The sequence below is a fragment of the Prunus persica genome, chromosome G5 (genome assembly GCF_000346465.2).
Source record: "Prunus persica cultivar Lovell chromosome G5, Prunus_persica_NCBIv2, whole genome shotgun sequence".
Taxonomy (NCBI): Eukaryota; Viridiplantae; Streptophyta; class Magnoliopsida; order Rosales; family Rosaceae; genus Prunus; species Prunus persica.
Window position 1 is genome coordinate 5,770,228 of NC_034013.1, and position 25,216 is coordinate 5,795,443.

The window sequence follows — 25,216 nt, forward strand, 5'->3', positions numbered from 1 at the left end:
TTCAACATGTTCCATACATCAAACAAAACATAATTCAAAGGAAAAACCACAACCAAAGAATAATAAAAAACAAAAAAAACTACAACCAAAGCACAATAATAATAATAAACCACAACCAAACCATAAAAAATAAAAAACAACACAACCAAACCATAACTAAATAAAACCTAACCAAAGCATCTATGCTCCATCATTCACCTTCATTGCCTTTCACTGCCCATAGATACTCAATCAAATCAAGTTGACGCCTTCATGAATATGCGAAGATTGCATCTCTGTATATCGATCTATCATACAGGTCATGTAATGACCATCCCTAACCAACGGATCCGGCTCAAATGGTTCTTCACTTGGCCCCATGGGCCTTTCATAAATTCATGTCAAGGCCGTGTTCATGGGATCCGGTTTGTAGACCTCTGTAGCATCGTAATCATACTCATCATCCACAATCATATTATGAAGGATGATGCAAGTCATCATAATGCTTATGAGGACCTCCTCATCAAACATAAGGGCCGCACCTCGAATAATCAACCACCGAGCTTGAAGGATGCCAAAACACCTTTCGACATCTTTCCTGTATCCTTCTTGATAGGAAACAAATAATTTTTGCTTTTGGGATCGGGGATTCATAATGAATTTGACAAATGTGGTCCACCTCAGGTAGATGCCGTCAGCTAGATAATATCCCGTCTGGTAGACTGTATTGTTGACTTGATAGGTGATATTGGGGCCTTGGCCTCTCAAAACATCATTGAAGATCGGGAATTGACCCAGCACGTTGAGGTCATTTTGGGATTCGGCAACTTCGAAGAAGGCATGTTAAACCCATGTATCAAATCCAGCAACTGCTTTAAGAATGATACTTTTTTGGCTTTTTCTATTTCCATAATCTCCTTGCCAGGCAGTTGGGCAATTCTTCCATTGCTAGTGCATGCAGTCGATGCTATCGATCATTCCAAGAAATCCTCGACCTTTGGCTTTTTGTAAAAGCCGTTAGAGGTCCCTGGGAGTAGGTCTGCGCAGGTAGTCCCGAGTGTAAAGAGTTTTAACTGTATCACAAAATCTTACCAAGGCCTCCAACGTAGTGGACTTTCCCATTCGGGCAATCTTATCCACCTGATCAGCAAATGAACTATACCCCAACATTCATATAACAGCTGTAAGCTTTTGCTCCGGAAGAAGTCCCAAAACCCCACAACATCACACTTTTGAACAAAGTATGCATCATTGCAAATATCATGCATGACTTTATTGAACAAATGGGGTTGCATTCTATATCGCCTTCGAAAATCAACATCAGAGTACAAATAAGTTGAGATAAAATAATCTTCCAAAAGATTCTTACCTCGAGAATGCCTATGTTTGTCCACATTCGGGCCACGGCCGACTTGTGAACCACGGCGGTGACCTTGGTTCTCTTCATCAAGCAAAGCCACTGCTATGACAACTTGTTCATTTTCTTCTCTCTGCAACCTTTGCCTTTCAGCTCGTCTACGGCTTCTCTCATTTGTTTCTCGCTCTTGCCTCTCCAAGCATCTCCTCAAATCTTCCATTGAGAATGGAGTATGAATTCTAAACTCTGATAAATGAAAATATAGAAAGATGTGGTGTGAGAGGTATGAGCTGAGCCTTTGGTTTTATAGAAAATGTTGGCCAGATAAAGATGTCACGTGGCTTGATTTGATAGGATGAAAATCTTATCTGAAATTTAAAATTCATTCGAAATTTGAAATTTGAAATTTATCTGAATTTTGAATTTTGAAATTCATCAGAAATTTGAACCCAAAAATCTTATCCAAAAATTTTATCCGATTATGAATAGTCTTGATACGTAGGAACCCGAAAATCTTATCCGAAAATATTATCCAAATTAATTATTAAAGTAAAAAAAAATTGTGAAAAAAACAAACAAATGAATAGTAATTGTCTTGGCTTTTTGTAAAGGCAACCACTATTAACGTGAATAGTGGCTGCCCTAGCCCCCCTTTGCCATGAAAAAGAGTAAATGAGTGGAGTTGCTCTAATGGAACTTAGGAAGTCAAATATGTTTATATCTGACCAAAGGTTCTCTCTTCAAATATCCGACTTAGGGGCAATTTATCAAATAACTCGTAAACAATTGAGTTGGGGCAAATTAGGGAAAAGAAAGAAAGAAGAGCAGGTCCTGTGAGCCCAGCAAGTTGACCATTTGACTTGAAGAAACCGCGTTAAACCGTCTCAAACGCGTCATAAGATCTCGCAACTGTCAGAAAATCTTGGTATTTGCTTGCTTCAGGCCCATTACATGCCCAAATCATGTTCGAAATTTGAAATTTGAATAGCGCTGATCTTTAGTCGAATATTATTTGATTTCCAAACCTCTCTCTTTTCACAATTTGCAATTTCTTCATTCTCTCTCTCTCTTTCTTCATTCTCTTTCTCTGTGAAAGTGAAACCCAGTTGCGTTTGAGCTCACTAACGAATTCAAAATCAGCGAAACCCTAAATCCACCCACCCACTCTCTCATTCTGATCGATCGATTTTCAATTGATCGCCTTTTCACTTTCCTCAATTTGTTTTTTTCTTTTCTGAGTTGTTGTTTCTGTGATTTGAAGAGTTGTGTTCTGGGAATGAAGGGGAAAATGGAAGGTGATTTTCAGTTTGGGTCGAATTCAAATTCTTTGGATCTTCTCTCTGAGGTTGCAGTTGTTGTCAAAAATTGGGAGGAAGAAGATGTTGAGAAGGCCATGTCCATGGCTGTGAGAAGCCGCTGCAATCCACTTCAGGGATTTGGGTTTGATGGGTATTTGGTTCCTGACAGGGCCACGATCAAGATAACGAGTAGGGTTAGGGTTTCATCATCATCATCATCATCATCTGCCTTGGATATGTTGCTTCAAGTTACAAGCAATGAATTGATGGAGTTGGAAAAAGCCAACACCTTCAGTTGCATATGCATACCGAAGAAGAAAAGAACAAGTCTGAGGAGGGGGAGGACAATGCTAACTTCCTTTCCATGCTCTTCTCATGATTCCATCCCACTCCATCAGATACCAAGGAAGAAAAGGTCCAATCTGAGGAGGACTAAAAGGGCTTTCTTGCCAGATTTTTCTCATGATTCCACCGTCCAAGTTATAAAAAAGGCTATGCAAGAATTAGAAAGGGTTTTGGCAGAGAAGGGTACTGTTGACTTCACACTCTTCCCACTCAACGACATTTGCATACCCAAGAAGAAAGCTGCCAAAGTGAATGCAATGGAGCTCTGCTCATTCCGGCTTAACTCCCCTTCCTGTTCAAGTACTTCTTGCATCAGCCAGGACTGTTAGTGCACTGCATACATATCAGGAGTAAGGTCTTTTAGTTTTGTTATAGAGATTCTTTGGGTTTCTTGCTTCTGAAACCAATTCATTAATTGATTAAAGTGTAAATCATTATATATAGTTGATTGAATTTAATTGTTCTATTTTTCTTATAAAGGATTGAATTGTATGTTGTTATCTCTTCAATGGAATGAATCTTCAATGGGGTTCTGTGCATACTCAAATTGAGGCAAGTTTTTCTCTTTTGCTTTCTCATTTTCGCATGCTATTCTGTCTGCCTGTCCATTTTTATATTCTTTTCCTCATTAATTCATGCTTCATATTTGGAATTGAAATTTTTTAATTAGATTATGCATACGTTAATTTCTAATTATTTGGTTGGCTAATATCATCATTCTACTTATGGAGGAGAAGAGAAGAGCTATCTTCTTTATTGTCTCATAATTTTTTAATCTGTGGCTAATATTTGCGTTTGGTACCTTTTGTGCAATTTTGTTATTGTGTCCCACATGGCTTTCATGTTTTTTTGGGTCAAGTAAAAACAGCTAAGCAATGCAAAAATCTCTATTTTGGTTAACTGGGGTATAATTTTGACAAACATGATACAATATTCATGAAGGATCAACTTTTGAGTCTTGGATCATCTAGTTTAGTACTTTCAGCTAGATTGGATGATTTGTTTGGTGATTATGTAGCAATTATAGTTTGAAAGAGGAACTACAGAGGCATGAGCAAGAAATGTCATGTTGGTGCAGTTAATAGCATATTTTTTGACCTTTAGTCAATTTGCAATGTAAATTGTAAACAGCATATGGTTCTGGACTATGCTCTGTTTACAATCAATCAAACATCCAACACCTTAGAGGATGCTAGTTCTTCTTACTGTTCAGTATCAGTACAAGTTGTTGACTTTCATCCTTCAACCTCTGTAAAACTTAGACGTATTTCTGAATATCTTTGTTACAGTGCGTTAGTACTCTTTCCATGGAGCTGTCCCTTTCTATGGAATTAGGCTCAGAAAATCTGTATAATTAAGCTCATCACAAGTATAGAAAGTGGTGAATTTGTATAATTCCCCACTCCGTGAATCTGTACAATTATGCTCATTACTGGTATAGAAGAACTGTCCCTCCACAAAGAAAATTTGTATATTTAGGCTCTGGAATGCTATGTGGTGAATTTCAACTCTTTCACTAACCAATCTTCAACTTTCCTTTGATTATTACTTGAAGAACTGGATTAATTGTCATATCTGAAAGTGCAGCTTGTCCTTTGTAATTCTTGAGCAATTCTTCTCTGTGGTTCTGATTTCTACTTCCTTTCTTGAGCAATGAGGAAGAAAAAGGAGCCAACCAGTTCACTGCCTCAGTGAAGAAGTCGTTCAGAAAATGCAAATGAGAATTAAGCACCAGTGGAGAGCATTTCTCGTAAATGAGGTAAGATTCTTATAAACAACCAAAACTAATCTCAAAATTCAAAATTATGCTGTTGAAGATAAGATAATTTTTTAGCTCGCAATCAGACATATCACATGGACCTCTAGTTGAATTCTTATAGCCACCAATAGTGACAAGCCTAAGCTCATGAGTCTGTTTGGAGAGCAATGAACAGCAGAGTAATGAGGATGAAACGTCTATTGGTGCAGTGCATAGCATATTTTTTGACCTTTTGACAATTTGATTTCTAAGCAGCATATCCTGCTCTCTCTCTCCCTCTTCATTTATTTTTCTCTCCAACCTTCTCAGATTCATCTCACTTGTTGAGGCTATCAAATATCTGTTATCTGCGTGGTGCAACATTTCTGTGCATATACTATGTTCGCTGCATTGAAAGTCTTGTTTACCTGATTGTTCTTGTTGTTAGGTCTCTCTTTATCCCCCTCCCCCTTTCCTCTTTTCCTGATCTTCTCGCTTTCATCTCAGTTTTTGAGGCTTTCGGGTATCGGTTGTGTGCTTGGTGCAGGATTTCTGTACATGTACTATGCTCACTATACAAGGGAAGTTTCTCTAGAACTTAATATTGATCTATATTTTGCTATGAAATGCAAATCTTATGCATCCAAATCCTTCAAGGTGGCTAAGCATTTTAAATGTCTTGGATGGTCTCCCAGGTTTACGTTGTTTTTCAGCTGATCATATGAATTATCTTGATTGATGATTATGTATGGACAACTTGTCTGTCTTTCCTTGTATGTTTATTAAACTTTAAGCTCTCTTGTATGAAAAAAGAGGTTCGGTGTATTCTTACCTTGTTGGGTGATGTGTTGGGATTTCATCTCAAAAGTAAATTTATAATTGAAATTATTTCTTTTGAAAGGTTATATTCGACACATGATTGTTATTTTTTTTTTGGAACTCCTGAACGTGTTTGAAAGATTTTGCAGGGATTTCATCTCAAAAGTAACCTTGTTTTTTGTTTTTGTTTTTTTTTTTTGCTAAACAAAGAATAAATTCAATTTGTTGCAAACCTTGTTTCTATGTTTTTTTTGCTAAACATAATTCGCAATGTTTTTAAGTTCCTATGACTTTCACTTGGTAACAATTTCAAGAATAATCAAAACAAGAAACCTTTGATTAAAAATTGGTCAACCTTGATTAAAAAAAGCAAAAAAGAAAAAAAAGCTATTCAACCTTAGCTAATGAAAAATAAACATATGTTAATTTGGGTGCACAAATAACACAAGCATATGTTAATTGTCACGCATTCCTCATCCTAAATTGGTCCAATGCGCCCCTCTTCAGGTCATTAAGTTATTTTACTTGTCATGCCTTCACAATGATGCATTGTTCTACATTCAATTAAGTGTGAATCTCATTTATGAACTATCAACTCAAATATAAACATGAGTCTAATTCATAAAGACTTGACGTGCAGGTAAACACTGGTACCTAAAAGACAAACAAAATAGATAATTCTTTTTATTTCCAACAAGGTTTGTGGAATGGCTCTTTTGATTTGAATTGATTACATGAGATATGGGAGGAAATTAATTAAGTAATACCAACAGGGTTTGAATATAGAAACTGTTATCTGATCCTACTGTCTACAAACTGTTATCTAATGCTATTGTCCGTGTAGAAGCCAATGTGATATGTGCCGTATTACAATAAGTTTTGTAAAAACTCACCCGTCGTCTAAATGTACAATTTGAAAAGTATTTAAACTGATGAGGCCATTTAGCTACGCTACCGTTCATCTAAATGTATTGAAAACTATTTAAACCGATGGGGCCATATCTAATACCGATCATGGAAAAACACATATTTATGTTATGAATTATTATTATTATTTTTTAATCTTATCTTGCTCCTCAGACTTCTTCAGCATCATTCTGCACTTTTTATTTGGTTAAGAACACACTTGTATTGTAGGGGATAACATGTTGGTTTTTGCAAGGCATTGGAAACATATTTGAGTTGAAGGTCTTTATAAGACTTACTCTTGGAAATAGAATAGTTTGGATTAGGCTATGCAAGCCACTCAGTTGAGTGGCTTGTGGGTTTGGCATTTGGGTCAATGCCTAATCAGTTGGGTCAATGGTTAATTTATATATATATATATATAATATATATATTTAATTGGGGCTCTTGGGCTCTGTGATTTAAAATTAAACCCGATTAATTAAATTAATTGCAAGTTAATTAATTAATTAATTGAATTACTTTTTAAAATTCAAAAATCATATAAGTTTGTCTGATTGGGTTTTACTGTCAACAAGTATCAGTCCTCTATATAAACAGGAGCCCTAGTTCTGTTGAAACACATCAAAAAATGTAGATATCATTCGAAGTCATCATTCATATTCATAGCCTGAGAGAAACACACTAATTTCGCCAAAAATCAAAGCCCTAGTGCTAGGACTTTGATTTTAGATAGTTGTATCCTAGTGGAGTAGACGCATGTAGAACTACAAGCACTAAATATGGGTGAAATTTTGTTTCAAGGACATTGCAAACTGCAAGCCTCTATCTGAAAAATCAGTCAGTTTTTATTTTACTGCATTGTTTAATTTTGTGATTTTATTTATTGTTTAATTTAATTGTTAAATTAAGTTATTGGTGTAATACTGATTGTTCATCCAACATTCTTGAAACAGAAATAGATCAACAATTAGTGTCTATTAATGGAGTCAATGGGGCTTAGAATCCTCACTCTAAAAAGCCAGAGAAGTTCAAAGGAGTGGACTTCAAATGATGGCAACAAAAGATGTTGTGTTATTTAACAACAATGAACTTGGCAAATGTTATCAAAGAAGAAGTTTCAGTGGCAAAAGAGGATCCCATTCCAAAGAAAACTTTAAGTGCCATAGATGCTTAGAAGTATTTTGAATTTTGTTGTAGGAACTATATCTTGAACAGTCTGGATGATAATCTTATGATATTTACCCAGCCTGTAAAATAGCCAAGGAATTATGGGAATCACTAGAGAAAAAAATATAAAATCGAAGATGCTGGTTCTAAGAAGTTTGTCATTGGCAAATTTCTGAAATTTAGTATGGTGGATTTCAGGTTTGTCATCACACAAGTTGAAGAACTCCATAAGTTAATCGCTAAACTTCATGCTGAGGAATGTTCAATTTATGAACATTTTTAGGTTGGTGCAATGATTGAGAAATTACCATCGTCTTGGAATGATTTTAAGATATGCCTTAAGCATAAGCGCAGAGAGATGAATATGAAAGATCTCATTCTCAGGCTACGAGTGGAAGAGGATCATAAGAAAGGTTACAAAAATGATGTGTCTGCCTTATAAGCCAATGCCAATATCGTTGAGGGAAAAGCCTTCAAACCAAAGGATCAATCTAAGAAGAATAAGGGCAAGAATTTTAACAAGCAAGATGCTACCCTTGCACTAAAGGCAAAGGATTTCAAGAAGATTAAGGGCTCTTGCTGGGTTTGTGGAAAACTAGGCCATAAAGCACAAGAATGTCGCCATTGAATGGACCATAATCCTACCAATCAAGGCAACAATCATAGGCGAAACAACTAGGCCAATGTGACTGAGGATTTTGTTGCTGTTGTTTCATAAACCAATATGGTTTCAAATGACAAAGATTGGTGGATATTGATACAGGTGCTACAAAGCATATTTATGGTGACATAAATATGTTTTCTGATTACCATCAGATTTTTGGTGGAGAAAAGCAATATATGGGCAATGCCTCTGCTTTTGTAATTCAAGGAAAAGGCAAAGTGGTGCTGAAATTCACTTGTGAAAACCGTGCAGAATGTGCTGCATGTTCCAGAAATGAGGAAAAATCTCGTGTCAGGCCCATTGTTGAGTAACAAGGGCTTTAAACTTGTATTTGAGTTTGACAAGTTTGTCCTAACTAAGGGAGGAACGTTTGTAGGAAAAGGCTACTTGGCTGATTGTCTTTTCCAACTCAATGTATTAGCTTTTGATGCTATTATTGAAATAAATAAGGCTTCTACTTATATTGTTGAGTCATCTACTTTATGGCATGCTAGATTAGGACATGTTAAATTTTCATTCTTCATATAGAATGTGTAATTTAGAACTATTTGAAAAGTTTAATATTGTTTTCAATAATAAGAGCCAAACATTTATGGAATCCAAATTTGCTAGATAAAATTTTAAGTCAGTTTTGGGAAGATCAAATGAATTACTTGGTCTAATTCATAGTGATCTTTGTGACTTTAAGTCTACACCAACTCGTGGAGGGAAGAATTATTAAATCTCCTTCATTGATGATTGCAGTAAGTTTTGCTATGTTTACTTGATTCATAGCAAAGATGAGGTTGTGAATATGTTTAAGACATATATGGCTGAAGTAGAGAATCAACTTGAGAGAAAAATTAAGGTACTTAGATCAGATAGAGGTGGGGAGTATGAATCTTAGGCATTCTCTAACTTTCGTACTACACATGGAAGGAATTGTACATCAAACAATAGCTCCTTACACACCACAACAAAGTGGTGTTGTATAAAGGAAAAATAAAACTTTTAAAGATATGATTAATTCCATGTGAAATAGCTCCAGGCTTCCACACAACATGTGGAGTGAAGCATTACTTACTGCAAATAGAGTTTTAAATAAAATCCCACATAAGAAGACTAATAAGTCTCCTTATGAAATATGGAAAGAAAGAATACCCACTTATAAGACACTGAAAGTATAGGGTTGTCTAGCAAAAGTACAATTTCCTTTACCAAAGCGAACTAAACTTGGACCAAAGACTATTGATTGTGTATTTATTGGATATGCGAACAATAGTGCTGCTTATAGATCTCTAGTAGTGAAATTTGAAATTCCGGACATACATATTAACACTATCATTGAATCAGTTAATGCAGAATTCTCTATGGAAATATATCCTTACGAAGAAAATAAATCTGGTTCAACTATAAAGTGGTCACATGATCAAATTCATGATGAAGTCTTTTCCCCAAGAGTTCAAGAAATAGATTCTAAACCAAGAAGAGGAACAAGAACAAAAGTATCAAAGAACTTTGGGCCATATTTTCTTACTTTCTTGTCTGAAAGTGAACCACAAACTTATCATGAAGCCATAACTTCACCTGAGGCTCCTTTTTGGAAGGAAGCAATAAAAAATGAAGTAGAGTCCATTATGCAAAATAATACATGGGAATTGGTTGATTTACCTCTTGATAATAACCCATTGGATGCAAATGGATTTTCAAAAAGAGGCCACAAGTTGATGGCACCATTGACGTATAAGGCACGTTTGGTTGCTAAGGAATACCACCAAAAGGAGGGTTTGGATTATTTCGACACTTATTCTCCAATTTCACGTATTACATCTATTAGGATGCTAATAGCAATTGCGGTTGTTTACAATTTGGATATACACCAAATGGATGTAAAAACTGCTTTTCTAAATGGAGAATTAGATGAAGAAATATACATATAACAATCTGATCAAAGGATAAGAAAAGAAGATGTGTGTAAGCTTGGGAAGTCATTATATGGACTTAAACAAGCACCAAAACATAGTGTGTAATATCCATTGATTATGTAAATCCGAAGGAAAATATAGCAGATCCTTTGACAAAAGGCCTACCAAGAGATCAAACACTGTATGCATCAAGGGGAATAGGACTCAAGCCAATTCAATAAATCAAACCGGGCGGAAACCTAACCTAGTTGATTGGAGATCCCATGGTCTAGGTTCAATAGTGTCACGGGATGAGCGAGCGGCGCGGCGCGGCGGAAGCGAAATACACATTTCGCCACTCAAAGCACACCCGTGCGGCCCAGGATCCCTTCGAATCCTGGTCAGCCTTCTCCCACTTCATGATATTCATGACTCTCACAACTCCGCGAGAGGTTTACCTTCAAGTGTCGTCTTCCACTAGACAACGAGTCACACTACCGTATGACAATACAATCACCCCACATCCGGCAACGAACCCTTGACGCCCATACATCAAGCGTTGCATAAGACACGTCAACTGCATCGACCACGTCGCATGCTTTCCTCATGTCTCGCTCATGTCCATGTCAAGACATAGCGATCCAACACACCATCGGTTTACCCACACTTCTGTTGGTCATTCCTTGAGCGTCCACGATAGCCCACATCCTCAAGCTATACACGCAAGCTGTTATACTTGCATGTCGCCCAAGCCTTGGCGACATATATATTCCGAATGTCCCACATAACCGTCTATGCATTGCATGGGGTCGCAACCCATGCGTACCGGCATCCGAATATAGTCCTTCAATATTAGACAAGGCCGAACCCAAGCCAAGTCCATCGAGTATTGTCATATGCCTCGCTAGCCGATGGCATAGCGAATGCCATACGTTGACCTCACTCTTTCCAACGATGCGCAATACGAACGGCCCTGCGTGTTCGTACTGTCCTCGGGAATTCCTTTCCCTCGGAGGCACAGATTATCCTTCAACAATCTTATGCCCGCCCCTATGACTATCTCCAATGTCATAAGGATGCTCGCTTAGTGCCACAAGGGTGTAAGCACCAGGGGTGGTGGAGAGCATGACACCATGTCACCCCCTATATAGCATTTTATGCATTTAGCCTTCTGCCAGGAGGGAACATCACCTATGCACGAGGAGTCATAATTGGGCATAACTCTTTCATACGAACTCCGAATGGCAAACCGTCAGTTGCGTTTCCTGCGTCTCGACATCACGGACATTTCGGTATTCTTGGTTCCCTCAGGTTCCTCCCGTAACCTTCGAAAATACCCAAAATACCCTTCACAAGTGCAACTTGGCCAACACCAACCATTCTAGCTCTTAAGCTATCGCCCGTCCACACTTAGACTACTTCATAAGCGCATAGATGTCCCAACGGAGTCACGGTAGCACTTGTCTAAATGCGACCCGTGACAATAGGCAAACTAGTTGGGGATGATTCAAAGTATTGAACACACATAATGCCCATTTCTATGATATGCATTTAATGACATTAATATCTTGTTATCAAGAGGAATATGACAAACTATTCTCAATTAATGTCACCTATGTAGGAGTAAATGTGGGGTCGCATTTTTGAGAGTTAATATGGCTAAAACTCTCTAAAGCTCCTAGGAAAACTAGAATTTGTTCAGGACCAAAATGAACACAAACGTATGAATTGATGTGTGTCATATTTGATATGTGTGAGATATATTGTCTTGGTTTACTAATAAGAGTGAATAGTTCAAGTTCATTATATCCACTGTGTCACCAGGTGGACCTAATATATTTTCACTAGGGTAAGTTCAAGTCCAAAAGACACTTCTCCTGATGCATATCATTTCTACTATCTCTGAGGTGATCCAGGGATCATTTGCATTTAAATTTCCATTCAAATGTGGGGTATGTGTTTAGGTGTTTGAATACAAATTTCAACTCAAATGTGGGGTATTGTTGTTTTTGCAAGGCATTGCAAATATGTTTGAGTTGATATTAGTCCTACATTAGAAAATTAGAATTCCTTAAAGGTGTTTATAAGATTTGTCAAAATCAACCAGTACTTAGGTAGAATATTGATTCATTGATATTCATCCCGTAACAATGGATACAATATAAACGTGTACGAGTCCTATCAACATAGAGATAACTATCTAGGATTTACATAAATAGGATAGAAACACATGAACTAATTTGAAGTACTTCTTCAAGAATTATCACAATCTGATAATTGTGCCAACAACAAAGCTTCTGGTAGTTTTCCCAAGCACAACAATTGTGCCACCTGCCATGTACTTACAAGTTACAATTACCATCATCGAACACTTTCCACAATTGTTATATTCCCCCTCAATGGCGAACCCAAAATCTTTATGCTACCACAGCATTGAAATAGTCATCCCCGCTAATGAAACATAAAGAGCTGCATTACCAATCACAATGTGTACTTTTGAATCGAACTTGCTTGGTGGATAATCTACAATCGTCCCTTTTGACAATCATTTACCCAAACACAAGCCTGATGTCATGGCAGAGGAATGCTGGTATGCTCGGTTCTTCACTTCCACAGAATTTGATATGCAAGTTGTCAACAAGAAACACAGACCTATTTTAGCATTTGGTCAGCCCAAGCGTTGTCCCAACAGTATGATTACATTGCAAATTGGTGCTTTAAAATATACAGGAAGTGCCTTTTCTTATAGCAACGTTGGAAAGAGAAATTAGTTTGTAGTCAAGACTCATATCAAAAACCCGTGTGCTATAAGGTTGACTACGAACTAGTTGTTGCACCAATTAACCCGTGAATATAATTAGGGTATTGTTAAGCGAATATTAAAATTAACTGAATACACTTTATTATCAAACTATTTATTGAATTTCTAAGTTACCCTAATATAAAATGATCAAAATGAACATACTGAATTGTGAAATAAATGTTATTTTGATAAGTACACACTCATCATATTCAACCCTAAATTGAATTGTAAAACCAAAAAGTTTTTGTAACTTTCATGACAGAGTTGCTCATCAACTTCCTTGGCTTCTCCGCATCTGTAAAAAAGCTGACCTTCCCATCAAATACCAAGGCCCAGCCTTCACCACCGTAAAACAGTGCTATTCATATGACCTACTTGTGGCCCCTAGACCAATTGAATTGAGTACAAGCATTAACATGTAGGATTTCGTTTGGTTTGCTATGCGTGGGTAGGAATTGAAACTTGGACCAAAAGTGAGGACTAGTTTAGAATATTCTGGAAACAACTCAATACTTAATGGACGTCTGAGTAAGAGCATCGATAATTCTTGGTTGCATAATTCAAGAACATGGTTAGGCTGATGTTCCTACTATGGTTCAAACTAGTATACTTGATGCTTTCATGCATTCCCAATTTGAAATTGAATGCCTCTGCCTTCTCAATTAGGAGTGGGCTTCCAGAGATACAATACAACTATCCCCTGTTGAAGTTTGGCGTTGTGTGATAGTGTAATAGGGTGTATAAGGGGTATTTTGGTAGATAAATAGGGTGTACTTAGATCATAAAGTGTACTCAGTTAATTTTAGGGTTTCTTTAACAACACTTATACAATTAACATGTGTTTTGCATCAAATATGGCTTTGGGGCCCACTTTGTCAAAATTAGGGTTTTGGAAGTGCAATCATCTTATTCTCTCCTCTTTTTTTAGATAAATAAAAAAATAAAATAAAAAAAGATTAGTGCAGATAAAAATGGAAGAAAACCAATCTTTATTAGTATGTATGTATGTGTATGCACAGCAGCACAAAAATACATTATTTTACATATTTTCACCAAACGTTTGTTTATTCATACAGGACAAATTAAAGAAGGTATGAAACAGAGCACACATTAGGGTTCATAATTTTTCCCAAATATTATATGATATGAATAATTTCCCCCGATCACCATCTGAGCTTTTCTGGGAAGTACTTGTCAATAAGAGATAAATAGTAAGGCTTTACTTTCTCAACATCAATTCGAACTTTGCTCTTGCTATAGAGGTCATATTTGTTGAATATTTGAAGCCACTTCAAATTCTCTTCATCCTCCTTGTTCATTAGGTGTTCATATGCCCCAGATTTGTGCAGAGGATAAAAAGAGTGATACCTAATGATGAACAATCCAGCCTGAGGCAAAGTGCTTCCATTTTCCTTGGCCACCAAGTACATGTAGTCATCATGACCCCATGACATCATCACATTTTCAAGTCCACATCCATGGGAGTAAATTCCGTACTTAGAATTATATGAAGGGTTGTTGTGGTCTGGATTTTCCTTGAAGTACTTGTGGTGAACAATGGCCTCATCAAAAGCACACCCAAGAGGATGCGTGTCTCCGACCACAGCCCATTGAGGAAGCCCTCCAAACTTAGGAAGCAGAAGCACTTTTCCAAGGTCATGAATAAGAGCAGTCAAGTGCAGCCAATCTTCATTGGGATAGTCTTTTCTAACTGCTTCTGCTGTTTGCAACAAGTGCTCAATCTGTGGTTCATCCAAATCAGGGTCACTGTCATCCACAACCTCATTCAGGAGCTCACAACATTCCCATATGCTCATTTCCACTCTATTCAACTTGCTATACTCCTCTCTCATCTTCTTCACGAAATCGTACGTTTGGTTAATGTGGTTCAGCCGGTAGAATTCCTCCACGCCTTTCTGCCTCTCACTTTCTGCATTATAGTCCCTGCAATCAATTCATTTTCATACCATGCATGCCGCACTTTAGTTCATATTGTTCACTGAAAGAAACAAACACATCTAGCCAGCTTGAATTTGTTCACCAAATAATATGTATGTCTCATTATTTGAACATTTGAACGAATGAAATAACAGTCGCATCATTTGGTTGATAAATTTAGTGTACAAATTTCGTGAGTGTACATAATATAGTGTTTACGTAAAAATGTGAACAAAAGCATAATAACGCAAACCTGAATGACTGCCCAAATGAATTAATTTCGGGGGAAATGAACGCGTCGCTTGCTGGTGCCACAGCCATTTGTACGAAATTGCCGGTGCTTCTATATGACTCAAAATGAAACGAATTGAAAAAGAAGCAGAGAAGAAATTAAGTTGGCGCCCATCAATGGTAAAACATGTTGGGTTTTTATAGTCCCATAAAAAAAAGTCCTTGTGTGGATAATTATAAGAGCATTAGAGTCCTTAACTGAAAATATTATCTGTCTTAAACCATTTTATCCGACTAATCCGAATGAAACGCTCAAATACAAGGGAAGCAATTGATAAGGCTGCCCATATTTGGAAATTTTAGCCTCTCGATATGGCTTGAAATAAAATTCTTCGAACTGAAGAAATATGTTTTTACTATTTTTCACTGACGATTGATACCAACGGCTTACTTGTCACCCTCTAAATTGAACAGCCTTCCATAACCATTAAAATTGTCAATGCAGTTTAACATTATCTCTTTAGTGTTGTTTTTTTTCTGTTACTTCTACGGTTTGTTTATTTTAGTGTTTCTTATCAACGAGTGAGGAGACATATTCGAATTTGAGAAGTCTTATAACATGTTATGTGCACAGGACGCTCTTTAAACCAAGTGTTACATATACTCAAGTGCTATAACAGGAATATAAATTATCAACAAATTACACTCATATATATATATATATATTGTAAAATATAGTCTTCATTCAAAATCACATAGATTTGGGACCTTTTAGCTACATGGTGGTTATGGCAATAATCGTACCTCAATTTGATGAGTTCTTAACCGCACAAGAAATCCACATGTAGACCGTATAATTAAAACCAGCCACCCAAATAATGCCGCATATTGCCAATGAGATTTAGTCTATTGAAAAATGGTATTGATTTGTAGATCAGTAATTTTAAGTTCAAATCTCTATTGCACCTTGTCAGCATGTGTGAGAAAATCCTCCTCTCTGCTCCTAACTACGTCAACAACAACAACAACAATAATAATAATAATGTTGCATTTTTTTACACTTCAATAATATAATCCTGAAAGCTGCAATTTTGATTATAGTTGCAACTGTTAGGAAATAATCAGTAAATGTTTTATACTATAGGATCACTATATTATTGCACAACTCTTAAAATATAAACAGTAGCAAAATTATGAAATTTGTATAAATGTGCAAATATAAATTAAGTACAGAATACTAACTTTTATTGAAGATAGAGGCTTGCGTATTCGCAATGTCCTAAAGACAGAATTTCGCCTCTTCTCAGTGCTTGAAGTTCAACAGGCGTCTATCTCCCAGGATTCAACTATCTATAATTCAAGGGTCCAGCACCGGATCCTTGAATTCTGGCGAACGTTGGTGTGCTTCTCTCCAATACAGTAGGTAACTTTAAAACAGTATGAGATAGTTCAAGAAAAAAGATGTCCGTATTATGGCCTAGGACTCGTGGTTTTATAACAGAATTACACCCCTTCAAATTAGCAGTTAGTATCAGTTATACCTATTCAAATTCAAACAAAAAGATAAGTCTTTCTAGTTTGAATTTAACTTCTGCCAAAAGAAATCCGAAAAATAAAAAATAATTATTTTATTTTCGGGCTAGGTATATTTCTTTTTACTTTTCAGAGACCCCAAGGCCCAAGTCTTGATTATTTAAATATTAATATTAATCAAGCAAGCCAACCATGATAGTCTTCACTACCAAGCCCATCAGCCCACCAACCTTTATTTAATTGATATTAAGGTTTCATGCTTATAAAGCATATGGAACCTTTTGTTTTCTCCAATGTGGGACATTTGCTTTCAAACTTCCAACAGCAACAACAATATTGATGCCTACACTAGAAGGTCAAACCGTAAGTGTCGTGGGAGACGAGTTTCGTTGGAATATACCTCGAAATCATTTCAGATCATCGGAATTTTACAGTCGTTGGGCTTCACATTATAATTTTTTTGTTGGAGACATACTAGGTAAACTTCACTCTTTAGCTATATATTATGCAACAACAACAAAATTGGTTGAAGCAATGACTAAAAAGAAGGGGAACTTATAAATAAATTCAAAATGGGTGAAGTATTTATAAAGAAAGATAAAATTAAAGTGTTTGGACAATAATGCCTTTATTCATTTTTGGATTGCCTAAGGAATCCTTTTCTGCTTTTCAGATGATGCCAAAGGATTGTTGCTTGAAGCTTGCCGTATGGAGCTAAAAACTTGCTTTGATAGTTTTTGGACTGATGTTGCATCTGCTACTATATTGCTAGGATGATCTCTTCACGTGAAAATGAGGTTGATGATGTTTGGCTTCACATGGTCTTCTTGTGTTTGCTGCTATGGTTTATCATGCTTCCATCATCTTGTCTATATTGTGTAGCTCTTCTTCTCCTAAACTATTTCAATATGAGTTGTCATTGTCTTCTGGTTTAATTTGTGCTGCTATCTGGCTATAGATTTCATCAAAAACTTTTGCTCATGTTGTGCTTATCCTGAATTTATATGTGTCATCTGGTCTTCTGGATGTAGACTCTGAATAAATCTTGACAAAGTTGGATTGGTGAAGGAGGGTCAGACAATCATCATTGAACAGTTGTTGCTCAGCTATTATTGCTCCTCTATATTTTTGAATGTCCTGCTTGGTAGGGATTCCTATCTTTGCTAATTCTGCAGGACTAAGTAGTTCATTATAAGAAATAATTATACTATGTTGTGCTCTATCTGAGTAAATACTATCCTCAAACCATTCTAGGGATATATTGGTGAAATCTAATTTTACTCTCTTCCAAAGAGGAATATAGAAACTTATGACTTCTTTTAATTTTGAGGGAAATGAATCTAAATTATCACTAGTTTCAATATAAAGTTAACCTAAATAACCATATTTTGCTAAAAAATGCTAGAGTAACTGTGATAGTTTTTTGTTTATGCTCTAAATGCAGTTTTATATATTCAACCATGTTAATACTAGCTAAGTAAATAGTCTAATGAGAACATATTTGGTAATAATTTTTATACCAGGATGTGTATTATTTTTTAAATTGAAAAGAAAAGCTTGAATGTATAGTTGAAGAGATGTATTCATACTCTATCTAATCATATGACTCTTAACATCTTGTGGTAAAAATCTGTACATTTCTTTAGCTAGAGTTTGAAGAAAATATGGATTTTTAGTTTTTTGCTCAAAGGGAAAATTCTCTATTATGCTCAAGTAAGTTCGGTTCATTAGCCTTTTTTTCTTGTAAAACCGTACTTAAATTTTGACATCTTAAATTAATGATTCTAAAATTTCTTACTATTGTATCATACTCCTCTTTTGCTCTTCATGTTTTTCCTGCCAAAAAGAAAGTTGTTGTTTTGCTCTTTTCACTACTACATTTTAAGATTTGCGCAACAAAGACAATTTCGTCGCGCAAAGTTACATCTAGTCGCACAATTTCAAGCGCGACAGAAAATTCGTCGCGCACAATCGGTCGTGCAAAGAGCGTGAAGAAAGACTTTGCGCAACCAATTTTTTCATTCGTCGCGCAAAACTATGCGACGGTTATCCTTCGTTGCACAAAAGGTTTAGGGATGACACAACTATTCGTCGCACATACTTATGTGCGACGAAAAAAGGTTCGTCACGACAACAATGCACGACGGATAATATTCGTCACGCGATTCGTGTCGTAGACATTTGCGGCACCAAGAGTTCTTTGTCGTGCAATTCGTGTCTACAACGTTTGCGAGACGAAAGACTTCGTCGTGCAAGAATAAATTATATGTATTTTAAAAAAAAAATTACCTTTTTTTATTTTGTAAAATGTGAATTTGTGCGACAAGAAAGGTTTCGTCGCGCAAAATTAAAATATATATATATTATTTAAATTTAATATTACATTTATTTTTTTTATTTTGTAAAAAAATAAATTTGGTTTTTTTTTGGTAATAAAATGAAATTGCAATAAAAAAATGAATTGTAAAGAACACATTTATTATATAAAATAAAATAAATGTATACTACAAGAGAAATATTTAAAAAATAATTAAGAAAATAAAAAAACTAATCAAATAATGTTCCAAAATCTACATTGTCGTCTGGCACATGAGGCTCGGGGGTCTACAAGGGCCGTCGTCTAGTGGGATGCTCGGGGTGGACGCCCTAAACCCAAAATGCGGGACTGTGTGAGGGACTGCAGAATAACCGACATCTGACTCTGAAGAGTGGCCACCTGTGCTGTCAAAGTAGTCACCTGACTGTTTGACTGCGCTGATGAACGTGGTCTGGGTTCCCTCGGCCGGGCATTCCCCATCCCTCGACAATATGTCCCCGATCTCCTCCCTAGAGTATGATCCAACGTCTCTGTCAAGATCAGAAACTCACCATCCTGTGGAAGATCCACATACTCGATCGGAGTATCGGGAGGAAGTTGGGAGGCAGACTCCTGAAGAACCAACTGGCTCTTCTCCACCATCGCCGTCTGTTTAGCATAACATAAAAATATAAATTAAAACATTCATATAATAACCTTTAAACTTGAATGCATAACATAAGAATTAAAATATGGTTCAACTATAAAGTGGACACATGATCAAATTCATGATGAAGTCTCTTCCTCAAGAGTTCAAGAAACAGATTCTGAACCAAGAAGAGGAACAATAACAAAAGTATCAAAGAACTTTGGGCCATATTTTCTTACTTTCTTGTCTGAAAGTGAACCACAAACTTATCATGAAGCCATAACTTCACCTGAGGCTCCTTTTTGGAAGGAAGCAATAAAAAGTGAAGTAGAGTCCATTATGCAAAATAATACATGAGAATTGGTTGATTTACCTCCTGATAAGAACCCACTGGACGCAAATGTATTTTCAAAAAGAAGCTAAAAGTTGATGGCACCATTGACAAGTATAAGGCACGTTTAGTTGCTAAGGGATACCGCCAAAAGGAAGGTTTGGATTATTTCGACACTTATTCTCCAATTTCACGTATTACATCTATTAGGATGCTAATAGCAATTGCAGTTGTTTACAATTTGGATATAAACCAAATGGATGTAAAAACTGCTTTTCTAAATGGAGAATTAGATAAAGAAATATACATATAACAATCTAAGGGGTTTGTGATTCAAGGATAAGAAAAGAAGATGTGTAAGCTTGGGAAGTCATTATATGGACTTAAACAAGCACCAAAACAAGGTGTGTAATATCCATTGATTATGTAAATTCAAAGGAAAATATAGCAGATCCTTTGACAAAAGGCCTACCAAGAGATCAAACACTGTATGCATCAAGGGGAATGGGACTCAAGCCAATTCAATGAATCAAACCGGGCTGAAACCTAACCTAGTTGATTGGGGATCCCATGGTCTAGGTTCAATAGGCAAACTAGTTGGGGATGATTCAAAGTATTGAACACACATAATGCCCATTTCTATGATACGTGTGTGTTGTCTATTGATGATTGAGGGTATGCTTATGCATTTAATGACATTAATATCTTGTTATCAAGAGTAATATGACAAACTATTCTCAATTAATGTCACCTATGTAGGAGTAAATGTGGGGTCGCATTTTTGAGAGTTAATATGGCTAAAACTCTCTAAAGCTCCTAGGAAAACTAGAATTTGTTCAGGACCAAAATGAACACAAACGTATGAATTGATGTGTGTCATATTTGATATGTGTGAGATATATTGTCTTGGTTTACTAATAAGAGTGAATAGTTCAAGTTCATTATATCCACTGTGTCACCAGGTGGACCTAATATATTTTCACTAGGGTAAGTTCAAGTCCAAAAGACACTTCTCCTGATGCATATCATTTCTACTATCTCTGAGGTGATCCAGGGATCATTTGCATTTAAATTTCCATTCAAATGTGGGGTATGTGTTTAGGTGTTTGAATACAAATTTCAACTCAAATGTGGGGTATTGTTGTTTTTGCAAGGCATTGCAAATATGTTTGAGTTGATATTAGTCCTACATTAGAAAATTAGAATTCCTTAAAGGTGTTTATAAGATTTGTCAAAATCAACCAGTACTTAGGTAGAATATTGATTCATTGATATTCATCCCGTAACAATGGATACAATATAAACGTGTACGAGTCCTATCAACATAGAGATAACTATCTAGGATTTACATAAATAGGATAGAAACACATGAACTAATTTGAAGTACTTCTTCAAGAATTATCACAATCTGATAATTGTGCCAACAACAAAGCTTCTGGTAGTTTTCCCAAGCACAACAATTGTGCCACCTGCCATGTACTTACAAGTTACAATTACCATCATCGAACACTTTCCACAATTGTTATATTCCCCCTCAATGGCGAACCCAAAATCTTTATGCTACCACAGCATTGAAATAGTCATCCCCGCTAATGAAACATAAAGAGCTGCATTACCAATCACAATGTGTACTTTTGAATCGAACTTGCTTGGTGGATAATCTACAATCGTCCCTTTTGACAATCATTTACCCAAACACAAGCCTGATGTCATGGCAGAGGAATGCTGGTATGCTCGGTTCTTCACTTCCACAGAATTTGATATGCAAGTTGTCAACAAGAAACACAGACCTATTTTAGCATTTGGTCAGCCCAAGCGTTGTCCCAACAGTATGATTACATTGCAAATTGGTGCTTTAAAATATACAGGAAGTGCCTTTTCTTATAGCAACGTTGGAAAGAGAAATTAGTTTGTAGTCAAGACTCATATCAAAAACCCGTGTGCTATAAGGTTGACTACGAACTAGTTGTTGCACCAATTAACCCGTGAATATAATTAGGGTATTGTTAAGCGAATATTAAAATTAACTGAATACACTTTATTATCAAACTATTTATTGAATTTCTAAGTTACCCTAATATAAAATGATCAAAATGAACATACTGAATTGTGAAATAAATGTTATTTTGATAAGTACACACTCATCATATTCAACCCTAAATTGAATTGTAAAACCAAAAAGTTTTTGTAACTTTCATGACAGAGTTGCTCATCAACTTCCTTGGCTTCTCCGCATCTGTAAAAAAGCTGACCTTCCCATCAAATACCAAGGCCCAGCCTTCACCACCGTAAAACAGTGCTATTCATATGACCTACTTGTGGCCCCTAGACCAATTGAATTGAGTACAAGCATTAACATGTAGGATTTCGTTTGGTTTGCTATGCGTGGGTAGGAATTGAAACTTGGACCAAAAGTGAGGACTAGTTTAGAATATTCTGGAAACAACTCAATACTTAATGGACGTCTGAGTAAGAGCATCGATAATTCTTGGTTGCATAATTCAAGAACATGGTTAGGCTGATGTTCCTACTATGGTTCAAACTAGTATACTTGATGCTTTCATGCATTCCCAATTTGAAATTGAATGCCTCTGCCTTCTCAATTAGGAGTGGGCTTCCAGAGATACAATACAACTATCCCCTGTTGAAGTTTGGCGTTGTGTGATAGTGTAATAGGGTGTATAAGGGGTATTTTGGTAGATAAATAGGGTGTACTTAGATCATAAAGTGTACTCAGTTAATTTTAGGGTTTCTTTAACAACACTTATACAATTAACATGTGTTTTGCATCAAATATGGCTTTGGGGCCCACTTTGTCAAAATTAGGGTTTTGGAAGTGCAATCATCTTATTCTCTCCTCTTTTTTTAGATAAATAAAAAAATAAAATAAAAAAAGATTAGTGCAGATAAAAATGGAAGAAAACCAATCTTTATTAGTATGTATGTATGTGTATGCACAGCAGCACAAAAATACATTATTTTACATATTTTCACCAAACGTTTGTTTATTCATACAGGACAAATTAAAGAAGGTATGAAACAGAGCACACATTAGGGTTCATAATTTTTCCCAAATATTATATGATATGAATAATTTCCCCCGATCACCATCTGAGCTTTTCTGGGAAGTACTTGTCAATAAGAGATAAATAGTAAGGCTTTACTTTCTCAACATCAATTCGAACTTTGCTCTTGCTATAGAGGTCATATTTGTTGAATATTTGAAGCCACTTCAAATTCTCTTCATCCTCCTTGTTCATTAGGTGTTCATATGCCCCAGATTTGTGCAGAGGATAAAAAGAGTGATACCTAATGATGAACAATCCAGCCTGAGGCAAAGTGCTTCCATTTTCCTTGGCCACCAAGTACATGTAGTCATCATGACCCCATGACATCATCACATTTTCAAGTCCACATCCATGGGAGTAAATTCCGTACTTAGAATTATATGAAGGGTTGTTGTGGTCTGGATTTTCCTTGAAGTACTTGTGGTGAACAATGGCCTCATCAAAAGCACACCCAAGAGGATGCGTGTCTCCGACCACAGCCCATTGAGGAAGCCCTCCAAACTTAGGAAGCAGAAGCACTTTTCCAAGGTCATGAATAAGAGCAGTCAAGTGCAGCCAATCTTCATTGGGATAGTCTTTTCTAACTGCTTCTGCTGTTTGCAACAAGTGCTCAATCTGTGGTTCATCCAAATCAGGGTCACTGTCATCCACAACCTCATTCAGGAGCTCACAACATTCCCATATGCTCATTTCCACTCTATTCAACTTGCTATACTCCTCTCTCATCTTCTTCACGAAATCGTACGTTTGGTTAATGTGGTTCAGCCGGTAGAATTCCTCCACGCCTTTCTGCCTCTCACTTTCTGCATTATAGTCCCTGCAATCAATTCATTTTCATACCATGCATGCCGCACTTTAGTTCATATTGTTCACTGAAAGAAACAAACACATCTAGCCAGCTTGAATTTGTTCACCAAATAATATGTATGTCTCATTATTTGAACATTTGAACGAATGAAATAACAGTCGCATCATTTGGTTGATAAATTTAGTGTACAAATTTCGTGAGTGTACATAATATAGTGTTTACGTAAAAATGTGAACAAAAGCATAATAACGCAAACCTGAATGACTGCCCAAATGAATTAATTTCGGGGGAAATGAACGCGTCGCTTGCTGGTGCCACAGCCATTTGTACGAAATTGCCGGTGCTTCTATATGACTCAAAATGAAACGAATTGAAAAAGAAGCAGAGAAGAAATTAAGTTGGCGCCCATCAATGGTAAAACATGTTGGGTTTTTATAGTCCCATAAAAAAAAGTCCTTGTGTGGATAATTATAAGAGCATTAGAGTCCTTAACTGAAAATATTATCTGTCTTAAACCATTTTATCCGACTAATCCGAATGAAACGCTCAAATACAAGGGAAGCAATTGATAAGGCTGCCCATATTTGGAAATTTTAGCCTCTCGATATGGCTTGAAATAAAATTCTTCGAACTGAAGAAATATGTTTTTACTATTTTTCACTGACGATTGATACCAACGGCTTACTTGTCACCCTCTAAATTGAACAGCCTTCCATAACCATTAAAATTGTCAATGCAGTTTAACATTATCTCTTTAGTGTTGTTTTTTTTCTGTTACTTCTACGGTTTGTTTATTTTAGTGTTTCTTATCAACGAGTGAGGAGACATATTCGAATTTGAGAAGTCTTATAACATGTTATGTGCACAGGACGCTCTTTAAACCAAGTGTTACATATACTCAAGTGCTATAACAGGAATATAAATTATCAACAAATTACACTCATATATATATATATATATTGTAAAATATAGTCTTCATTCAAAATCACATAGATTTGGGACCTTTTAGCTACATGGTGGTTATGGCAATAATCGTACCTCAATTTGATGAGTTCTTAACCGCACAAGAAATCCACATGTAGACCGTATAATTAAAACCAGCCACCCAAATAATGCCGCATATTGCCAATGAGATTTAGTCTATTGAAAAATGGTATTGATTTGTAGATCAGTAATTTTAAGTTCAAATCTCTATTGCACCTTGTCAGCATGTGTGAGAAAATCCTCCTCTCTGCTCCTAACTACGTCAACAACAACAACAACAATAATAATAATAATGTTGCATTTTTTTACACTTCAATAATATAATCCTGAAAGCTGCAATTTTGATTATAGTTGCAACTGTTAGGAAATAATCAGTAAATGTTTTATACTATAGGATCACTATATTATTGCACAAC

General features: G+C 36.2%; 3 protein-coding genes across 3 annotated transcripts; 1 reads left to right on the plus strand and 2 right to left on the minus strand.

Annotated features, from left to right (window-relative positions):
* LOC18777347 lies at positions 2,155 to 6,615 on the plus strand. The gene has a single exon (XM_020564116.1). The coding sequence runs from the start codon at positions 2,613 to 2,615 to the stop codon at positions 3,306 to 3,308; it is 696 nt and encodes a 231-aa protein (XP_020419705.1). The 5' UTR covers positions 2,155 to 2,612; the 3' UTR covers positions 3,309 to 6,615.
* LOC18776577 (inositol oxygenase 1) lies at positions 14,126 to 15,209 on the minus strand. The gene is made up of 2 exons (XM_007210726.2): positions 15,154 to 15,209; positions 14,126 to 14,906 (listed from the first exon to the last, which is right to left on the minus strand). Exon 2 carries the CDS (start codon positions 14,813 to 14,815, stop codon positions 14,126 to 14,128), a length of 690 nt encoding a protein of 229 aa, XP_007210788.2. The 5' UTR covers positions 14,816 to 14,906; positions 15,154 to 15,209.
* LOC18777597 (inositol oxygenase 1) lies at positions 23,045 to 24,128 on the minus strand. The gene is made up of 2 exons (XM_007210117.2): positions 24,073 to 24,128; positions 23,045 to 23,825 (listed from the first exon to the last, which is right to left on the minus strand). Exon 2 carries the CDS (start codon positions 23,732 to 23,734, stop codon positions 23,045 to 23,047), a length of 690 nt encoding a protein of 229 aa, XP_007210179.2. The 5' UTR covers positions 23,735 to 23,825; positions 24,073 to 24,128.

Coding starts and splice junctions, on each gene's coding strand:
- LOC18777347 (XM_020564116.1), top strand. CDS start 2,613: ATGAAGGGGAAAATGGAAGGTGATTTTCAGTTTGGGTCGAATTCAAAT.
- LOC18776577 (XM_007210726.2), bottom strand. CDS start 14,815: ATGAGAGAGGAGTATAGCAAGTTGAATAGAGTGGAAATGAGCATATGG.
- LOC18777597 (XM_007210117.2), bottom strand. CDS start 23,734: ATGAGAGAGGAGTATAGCAAGTTGAATAGAGTGGAAATGAGCATATGG.